This window comes from Maniola jurtina, chromosome 8 (assembly GCF_905333055.1).
Source record: "Maniola jurtina chromosome 8, ilManJurt1.1, whole genome shotgun sequence".
NCBI classification, from domain to species: Eukaryota; Metazoa; Arthropoda; class Insecta; order Lepidoptera; family Nymphalidae; genus Maniola; species Maniola jurtina.
The window spans coordinates 12,015,101-12,025,433 of record NC_060036.1 but is presented as its reverse complement, the minus strand read 5'-3'; the positions used below and the strand labels follow the sequence as shown (position 1 = coordinate 12,025,433).

The 10,333-nt window shown below is 36.5% G+C and overlaps 1 protein-coding gene across 1 annotated transcript; it reads right to left on the bottom strand.

Moving 5' to 3' along the window:
- Nucleotides 1-356: 356 nt before the first annotated feature.
- LOC123867735 (sorting nexin-4-like) lies at nucleotides 357-9,490 on the bottom strand. The gene is made up of 10 exons (XM_045909962.1): nucleotides 9,303-9,490; nucleotides 9,115-9,221; nucleotides 7,158-7,296; nucleotides 6,416-6,593; nucleotides 5,711-5,849; nucleotides 5,064-5,191; nucleotides 4,210-4,372; nucleotides 2,882-3,043; nucleotides 1,898-2,012; nucleotides 357-1,416 (listed from the first exon to the last, which is right to left on the bottom strand). The coding sequence occupies exons 1-10, from the start codon at nucleotides 9,378-9,380 to the stop codon at nucleotides 1,366-1,368; spliced, it is 1,260 nt and encodes a 419-aa protein (XP_045765918.1). The 5' UTR covers nucleotides 9,381-9,490; the 3' UTR covers nucleotides 357-1,365.
- Between the last annotated feature and the right edge of the window lie 843 nt (nucleotides 9,491-10,333).

Genomic DNA, 10,333 nt, shown 5'->3' with positions numbered 1-10,333 from the left:
AACTGGCGAACAATAAAGTTAGGTATAACACTTCGGTTCTACGCAACAAAATTAAATGAATAATATCTATATAATCTAAATAAAACGATTTGTAATATATAACTGACTGACTGATATATCAACGCACAACTCAAACGCATTGGACAGATTGAGCTGAAATTTGGCATGCAGATAGCTATTATAGCGTAGCCATTCGCTAAGAACGGATTTTTAAAATTTCAACCCCTAAGGGGGTAAAATAGGGGTTTGAAATTTATATAGTCCATGCGCACGAAGCCGCGGACATAAGCTAGTTTCTAGAAAATGTCACTGATCATTCCAAAAAAGGCACACAAGCATTCCAGTATGGAATTTGCGTAACACCTAACCTAGCCTATATCTATTACTTGTCAGTTTATTTAAAATTGATATGCCGTCACTCCTAGCGCCATCTTAGCCCCAATAAAGCATTAATCTTTCTTTGTTCATGATTCTATTTAATAATTATAAATATAGCCAAAAGGAAACGAAAGGTTTTGAAAATTCAGTAATATTGAATATAGTATCTATTCAAAAAGGTGATAATATAAAAGTGTTGGATGCCCTTAAACTGATAGGTTTATCATTGATATAAAAAACGCCAAAGATACACAGTTTGTTAGGAATTTACCTCGTAAAAGTATTCATTTGTTTTCTTGCACAGTATGATAATATCGTGATGACCATAGTCATTGTCAGTTTTGCAAAAAAAAAAAAAACTAAAATTACTTTGGCTGTATTTGGATACTAGAATATGAAAATATCAATTAATAATATTCTTAAAATATACTTACTTACCTTTTTTATCAGATGTATATGAGTTTTTTATGCAACAGTTTTTTAATGTAAAAAATTGTTTAAAAAAGTCTTTGGAATTTACTTGAAATTGTTATACAAGTTTCATAGTGATGCCCAACCATTCTTACTTGAATAAGGTCAAGAAATGTGGCATGCAAATTCACCACATCTAATTTGTGAGGTATTGTTTTTATAATAACAAAAAGAACGTACTAAAGGTATCCCGTTCCAGCATTTACATATGATATTAATTATTCTTTATAATATTGAAGTGATTTTGTTATATTTCGAAAGCAAATATTTAATGCTTACTTTTAATACACATTGAATTTTAGCACTTACCCTATATGGATTTAGTATTGCACAAAAATTAACAAATTAGGCCACGAAAAACTGCAATATCGCTTATCACCAATAGCCGTAACCCTTGGGTTATTTTTGGGACACTTTTTACTAGTAGACTGTGAAGTATCTAGGGTTTTGTATATCAATGGAGTTAATACAAATAGCTTGCAGGTAATTTGGTGTTCAGCCGTTGTTTGTGACAGCTCAGGGCATGTTTTGAAGGCATTCTTTGATTTGCGTCCACGCTTGCAAGTTCTGAAACGAAATAACAGAGTACATTACGATACGAGTGACTTAAATAATGTCCTTCCAACTGAATTTCTTCCACGGCGGTCAGAGATTAATCAGTGAGGGATAATTAGCCCGATGGGACCGCAATCCGACACGACCGGAGAGAGATCAGGCGCAGGACCGACGGTTTTACGTGCTCTCCCAGGGACGAAGATGACACACTGCCAACTTCTTAACTGCTGGGTAGTATTGAGAATTTCTTTACAGAACAATCCAATCTAACCCAGGACAAGGGTCAAGGTTCTAACCTAGAATGACAAGGGTCATCTGCAGTCAAACATGCTAACCAATACCACTGGTTCGGAATGCCGTTCCTACCGAGAAGAACCAGCAAGAAATTCGGCGGTTACTCTTTTCAATAGGCCAATGAGGTAGTTTAAATAACGGTGTGAATTCGCCGTGCAAAAATTGACAGCATTGATCGAAAACACATTTTCGAAATTACCTTTTTCGCCGCTTTGACTTGTAGAGTAATAAAACCGACGAGTGATTCGTGCAAGTCCTTGTCTTTTTGTTTCTGGAAATATTCAATCTCGACTGATGTCTTTTTTGTGAAGTCTCTGAAACAAGAACAGTACAATTACAGTCCAGGCCGGAAATAAAGCAGTGTGCCTAGTGGGAGATTTTTAACCTATTCGATCGCGTAAAAGTTAACTGCGTTTTGTATGGAATTGAAACAGCGCCATCTAGTGACAAGAAGATGGCGCTGTTTCAATTCCATACAAAACGCAGTTAACTTTTACGCGATCGAATAGGTTAAAAATCTCCCACTAGGCACTCAGTTGCCGGTCGATTAATATTGGAAGGACGAGGCACCAGCCAAGATCGTTTGTACTTTTCTTGAGCGAGAATATATGCGATAGGTAGTCGCTTCTTCGTCCGCGGAGGGACTGCCTTATTTATGGTCTTTATCTATACCCTACAGGGTTGTATAATATGAAATTACATTCATCTTTTTTAGGGTTCCATACCTCAAAAGGAAAAACGGAACCCTTATAGAAACACTTTGTTGTCTGACTGTCTGTCTGTCTGTCTGTCTGTCTGTCTGTCTGTCTGTCTGTCTGTCCGTCCGTTCGTCGGTCGTGTCTGTCAAGAAAACCTATAGGGTACTTTCCGTTGACCTAGAATCATGAAATTTGGCAGGTAGGTAGGTTATAAGCACAAGTATAAGAAAAAATCCGAACACCGTGAATTTGTGGTTACAACATTTAAAAAAAAGTTTTTTTTTAATTTTAAAAGTAAGATAACTAGGTATACCAAGTGCGGTATCCTGTACATTCTAAAACAGATTTTTATTTATTTTTATGCGTAATAGTAATTGATTTATCGTGCAAAATGTCGGAAAAAATACCCGAGTACGGAACCCTAGGTGCGCGAGTCTGACTCGCACTTGGTCGGTTTTTATGTTCTATGTGTACAGTCTACTCACTCTAGATCTCTCTTGGCCTTCTCGATGGCCTCTCTGTCGGCGAGGATCTTGGCATCGAGCGCGCGCGTGCTCTGGTCCCGCACGATGTCCGGGTCGGTGGTTCCAAAGATGCGAGACATTATACCGGACTTGCCCGCCGCGGCCCGGTTGCGCTCCGCTATTCTGTTCACAAACAAAAATAAAACAAGTGTAAATTAAAAATTTATAACACCCCCGACAAAGTATTTGAGTTTTCCAAAACATCATTTTCAAATAAATAACTATGTATCTAGGCAACGTCCATCTTGATAGCTTGACATTTGTCAATTGACATAATATTATGAACCTAACGGTTATCTAACCTTCTTTTCTACAAGAAAACTAGAAAAGGGCTGATAACTCTTAAACGGCTGAACCAATTTTTTTGGATTATAGCTAAGAACACTCTCGATCAAGCTACCTTTCAAACAAAAAAAAGTAAATTAAAATCGGTTAATTCGTTTAGACGCTACGATGCCACAGACAGATACACAGATACACACGTCAAACTTATAACTCCCCTCTTTTTGGGTCGGGGGTTAAAAACCTATCAAGCCACGCACGAAAATACTCCTATACTGTGAATTGCAAACATGGGATCCGAAACATAGTCACTAGCTATGGACCTCATAAGGTCAGAGTACTCAGCGGGAGATAGACAGAAGCTATAAGTACTCGGAGTTTCTCTACAGCCTACACTCTACACATTCAAATCAGAAACGAGGAGACCCGTAGAAGAACTAGAGTAACAGCATACGTTAAGTTGCGAAGCTGAAATGGTAATGAGCGGGGCTTAGAATTCAAACAAGATGAAGTTGAATACTAAAACCCGATTGCGATCGTCTTAATAAACGCTAAAATATCAGAGTAAAGTTGTTTTTCTGTCGCTTGGTATATTTTAATGTTATTTTAGGTACATTTATATACATGAGCTCAGAATTTTCTCCTCTTTCATTTGAAATTCAATTCAATACAATAGCGAGACCTCCACTTTTTTTGATGTAACATCCGTTGTAATAGTAAAATATAGCCTATGTCAGCCAGACCTTTAGAACGAATCAATTGACACCTCATTCATCAAAATCGGCCCAGTAGTTTAGGCACTACGGTGGAACACACAGAATCTGGATATCCTACTGGTAGATAGATTACTCCAGCCCGCTGGACCGATGACCTGAAGAAGGTGGCGGGGAGCGGGTGGATGAGGAAGGCGGAGGACCGTGTTTGGTGGCGCGCTCTTGGAAAGGCCTATGTCCAGCAGTGGACGCTTACAGGCTGATGGATGGATGGATGGATGATAGATTACTTACCGATTGTTCAAAGCATCGTGTGCATTCTCTAGCGCTCGCTGCAATGCTTCGTGGTTAGCGCATAGCTGTTGTAAGGCGGCTGCGTAGAACAAATACTCTTTGAGTTGGTCCGCTAACTGTTCCTCGTCTTCTGCCACTGATTCTATGGAATCTGCTATTGAATCTGCCAAACAACATAGTATCATCATCATCACCATCTCACTACTGAGCACAAGTCTTTTTAGGGTTCAGTACCTCTAGGATCAATTTGTTTTCTGTCTATCTATCTATTTGTCTGTCCATCAGTCGTGTCTGACAAGAAAACCTATAGGTAGGGTAGTTCCCGTTGACCTAGAATCATGAAATTTGGCAGGTAGGTAGGTCATAAGCACAAGTATAATAAAAAATCCGAAAACCATGAATTTTTGGTTACATCATTAAAAAAATTAAAATGTGTTTTAATTTTCAAAGTAAGATAACTATACCAAGTGGGGTATCATATAAAAGGGCTTTACCTGTACATTCTAAAACAGATTTTTATGCATAATAGTTTTTGATTTTTCGTGCAAAATGTCGGAACAAATACCCAAGTACGGAACTCTCGGTGCACGAGTCTGACTCGCACTTGGTCAATTTTTATTCCATTACAAGTTAACCCTTGACTGCAATCTCACCTTATCTGAGTAATGATGCAGTCTAAAGAAGGAAGCAAGCTGACTTGGAAGTTTCATTAAACTTGTACCCCTTATATTATGTTTCCACGCGGAGTAGTACCGGAACGCTAAACCGCTTGGCGGCACGACTTTGTCAGTTGGCTGTTAGCTTTTGACACCCCAACTCTACCTGAGGTTTTCTGGTATTTATAAAGTTCTTACCAAAGTAATGTCCCGCTTTCTGCAATCCATCGCCCATTTCCTTCTCAATGACGCTCCATTCACTAAATAATTTTCCATAGTTGGCGTGCAATTTACATAGCGCATAATTTTTCTCTATTATTTTGGATCTGAAACATTTGATTATTACGAGAAAAAGTTTTTATGCGAACATTAACTATCAAGGCCATTTCATCAATTTTTATTGGCAATTACGGAATTTTATTAAAACTTAAACTCTTTTGATTTGCTGCAGTTAAAATTTAAGCTTTATTCACTCAATTTTCGTTTTTACTTCAAAACTCGAATCGTAAATGTTTTTCTTTCAAAGTAATGATTAAGTATGATTCATAAAAAATACTTTTTATCTGTGCATCAATCATTATTACAATCGCAATTGTTGTGATTGGCTGAATTTATGGTATTCCTATTGCAACAATGCATTGTAGCCAATAGCGAACAAGTGTCAACCAATCCGAGATGATTGCGATCGTGACATTGTAGTTGTTATTCTACCGCAATCGAGCTCTTGGTTATCAGATGGGCAAAGGGTGTCTTTATCTAGTATCCATAAGGTTTCCCTCAGTATATCTAGTGGCCATAGGGTTTCCTTCAGTGGAAAGTTAAGAGATTGGAGGGAAGGGAAATACCTTGTGTATAGAAAATTTCCTAAATTAGTTTCTAGCTGCTTGCCATAATTTTTGACGCCTTCGATCTCTGGATCAGGTTTCTTCAGTCTGATTGACACTGACAGTGACTTTAGTTTGTTCTCTGCTTGAAGTAAATATCCTGTAATAATGAGTAAAAAGTCAATATAGACGTGAACTTGTAAATAATTTCCACACTATCTATATTTATATTGTAAATGCAGAGTGTCTGTCTGTTACCTTTTCATGGCTCTACCTCTGAAACTCTTGATGCAAGGCACATGTATTGCATGCATCATAGAGATGCTTTTTATTCCAGAAAATCAATGGGTTCCCACAGAATTCAAAATAAAATCTTTAAGAAGTGGCAGAAGTAGTATATACTACTAGTCCTCTGTGATGCTATTTCATGCCGAAGCTCAAGGCTGGGCCTATTGGAAGATCTTCAAACATAATTGTTTTAAACAAACCACCACACATCACAAACAACATTATAGTTTATTAGTGTTTCAGTCTTCATATTTACAGAATAGAATATAATAGATTTTTATTTAAGTAGACTATTACAAGTGCTTTTGAATCGTCAAAATAATTTACCACTGGTTCGGAATGCCGTTCCTACCGAGAAGAACCAGCAAGAAACTCAGCGGTTGCTCTTTTCAACTGTTCAATTTACAATAATACAGAACTCTGTGGTGTCTGACTCACCGCTGTCAGTGATAGTCTCCCTCCAGCCGTGTTCCTGCTGCAGGAAGTTGATGAACTGATCATCGAAGCACAGTCGCGGGTGGGACGCCACGCGAAGCAGGAAGTTCTCCAGCCCGGCCCGGCGCCGCTCTACAAACTCCGGATCAGTGGTGTCTGATTTACGCCATCCATATAGTACCTAGAAAAATACAATTTTTTTTAATTGAAATTTTGGATTGGAAATAAAATTGATTTTATATAGGAGTATGTTTTTTTTTATAAAATACCTATATTAAATACATGTTTTCACTCAATCAACTTAGTAACAGTTCATTTTGAACCGAAAAGTGAAAACTATCCTGATTTGATCATAAAACTATCCTATCATAACGATAAATCCATACTTCCATACTAATATTATAAATGTGAAAGTGTGTCCGTCTGTTTGTCTGCTAGCTTTTCACTGCCAAACAGATTAACCGATTTTGATGGGTACAGAGTTAGCTTACATCTTGGAGACAGACATAGGCTACTTTTTATCTCAGAAAATCAGAGTTCCCATGGGATTCTTAATAGCCCTCCCGTTTAACCGATTTGTATGGAATTTGGTACAGAGGTAGCTTGCATTCCAGACACTGACATAGGCAACTTTATATTCCGGAAAATCAAAGAGTTCCCAAAAGATTTAAAAAAAACCTAAATCCACGCGGACGAAGTCGCGGGCATCAGCTAGTAAAATAATAAAATTTTAAATCCTAATTACCCTTTTCTCAGGCAATGGTGGAATGACAACATGTGGATATGTGACTTGCAGGTAGTCGTGAATTTGCTCAAACTCTGTGTACCGTCTCCATATTGTGCTTATCTTGGACTGAACAATCTTGTAATCTGGATCTGTTACCCTGAAATGAACAATTTCATATAAAGCTAGTATACTGAAGAAAAATTATTTTTTATTTAACTATGCACATATTTTATCCAAACTATAGGTACACTGTATCACTGAGACAACTCCTGAAGCAAGGGGTGTGTTGTGACTTGCGAGAGGGTGACAGTTGACAGTTGGAATCCCTTTTTTTCCTCTGGCTTTACATAGATTAGCCAATGTCAAGTTTGTAGTTATATTACAATTTACGGAAACTATATTATAAGCATAAAAATGAAAAATCAGGATTTTAAATTGGAAAGGAATCCCTTAAACCCTTTTTTAGGGTGAGATCTATAGACAGCACTCTGACTTTACTTAGACTTAAGACAGTTAAAACGAGACAGATGTATATTTCTCACATTGATCTGTCTCATTTTAACTCAATCTTAAGTCTGAGCAAAGTTAAACTATGCTCTACAAATCTCACCCTAAAGTTGCCTTCAAACTACGGAAATATAATATAATATATAAATATCGCTCACCCTACTTTAAAATGTTACTGTTTACACTTAGATGTAATATTATATTATTATATCTCATCTAAGTGTGAACAGTGACAACTACGGTCTACATAAGAGAGAACCTGCACACAAAAAGTTTCTACATATTCTAGAATAATATTTAAGAGCGAATGTTAACTATATATCTGTTTGAATTATTACATTTGCATTTGAAATATAACTTCGACATCATATGCATAGCAAATGGGTCATTAATGAATAATTGAGACTCATTATAACAACAAAAAAAACTCTATAGTAAAAGAAAATGGTCAGTCCCTTGGTATTCACTTTTGCGTTGTGCCACACATGACACAGTTTATTCTGGCACTTCTTCTGGTTGAAGCAGTTTTAATGCTAAAATGGGTTTTTTCACTTAATTGTCTAATTAATTATGACAACAATCATGCAGTTTTAGTCACAAAATTGAGACAATTAACTTCTTAACCAGACAATATACACATTAGTCTCACTGAATAATAAGTAATGCTCTAATTTCTCTTTTTGTGGTTAAGTAGTTTAAGGCTGTATGCACAGTTACTACTGTCACATAGCTATTTTAATATGTAAAGGTATAGTGTGTTTCATCGAATAGTACCTATGGCGTTATGTTGGCTCCCCTGTCTGTTGGGTGGTCATTGGCACCATATTGGCATGAGAAGACGCCGGTTTTTTTTTATTTTCATTTGATTTTCATTTCATTCATTCAGGAAAATCAAATGAAAATAAAGAAAATCTGCGTCTTCTTATGCAAATATGGTGTCAATGACTTGGACAGACAGGGGAGCCAACATAACGCCATAGGTACTATTCGATGAAACACACTATAGAGAGATGTAACTTGAAAATTGGCATTTTTGGCAAACAAGGTGTAAGTTTTAATCCCATAGGTTTTTCTAAACTTGTGGCTCTTGGCTATACTATAATCTAAAATATCTTGGCTATAATCTCAGAGATTAAGAGATAGGAAAACATGAGTCATGTAGATCATGAAGTGTAATTTTTATTAAATTACCATGAAAATTTTAGAATTGGCTCTAGTCGGTGCTTATTGTACACTACAGCTATTTACTTAGGGAATGTATTTATTAAACTCTGACATACTACTTGCAGGTTAATCTGTTAACTTTGACTGCATCATCACCACCACCAGGCAAGATCAGTCAAAGATATCGTAGAAAATTAAATCGTTGTCCAAACAACTACCACTCACACGACGTTCAGACAGTGCAGCCAGTCTAGGTACTAGGTAAATTGTTAGTCGTAGGTAGGTAACAAGAAAAATGTCTTACTTCAAATCAATCAAGTAAACAGTGTAATGGTCTCGCACATGCAACGTGCCGTTAGCTCGCTTCTCCGACTCCACAATCGATATATCAACATGTTTTAATAGCGTATCCTAAAAGAAAACATTCAATTTTTGTTACTGGGAAGTAGGAACAAAAGTAGGCGGTGGGAAAACAACAAATAAAGTAGGTACTTGGTTCTCAAACTCCTCCACAGTCTCTATTTTGCTTAGAGATCTCGGTGATTTTATCGGCGAGTCCTCGGCCGACATTTTCACTATAATTTAACTTTGTTTTGTATAGAAAAGATATGGAAATATTCGAAATATTGACTGTTTAATCAACAATCTGCGAATTTTTGCAAATTGCTTTTGCTCTTATTTGTCACTGTCAACTGTCAGCTGTCAATGTTAGCGACAGTTGACAGTTAACAGATTGTGTTTGTGTCACAGAGCACAAAAACGTATTCTTACGCACAGGTTATAATATTATACTTAAATGTGTACAACTTTAGTTTATGTATAAAATTTTGTATATATAAATATTATATATGTGAATGGATTTAATTAATGTATGTAAAGCATCGATTATGTAAAGTTATCGACAAAGCATGGCGAACCTACGTTATTTAGCAACTCTACACTTAAAAGTTACAAGTTATTTTTAATGCTTTGTCTGTATTTTAATACTAAAGAACGTTTTTTTTGATTATTTTCTATCTTCCTTGTGAATTGCAATTGTGAAGTCTCAACTGAGTACCTATGAACTCAGTTGAGACTTGAGAGGGAATGCATTATAATGCTTCACCGATTCACCAATCGAAAATGAGAATCCAGAAACTTTCCACTGTCTTACTGAAAGATAAATTAGGTATTCAACTAAGACGACGTGTAAATTGTAATCTCTGATAATATAATTTGGAAGCATTGTGATTGTTTTTTGGGTCGCGCAGATGCAGTTAAGCGTGCGTGTTCCGCTAATAAATTAACGATTTAATTGGGAAAATATTATTATGACTTAGGGGTCGTAACTTTGCAATTCAGGTTATTAGAATAGGAATGTTGTTGATAATTTCTTACCTATAACTGGTATTTGTTGTTAATAATAATATTATGGACTTATTTACTAAAGGTGTGTTTAGAGAATGTTATAAAATGTAGAGGTACACCACACATCACGAAGGTAGAATCGTCTTACTTAAGGGTTGCCAGGAGTGCTGCTTTAG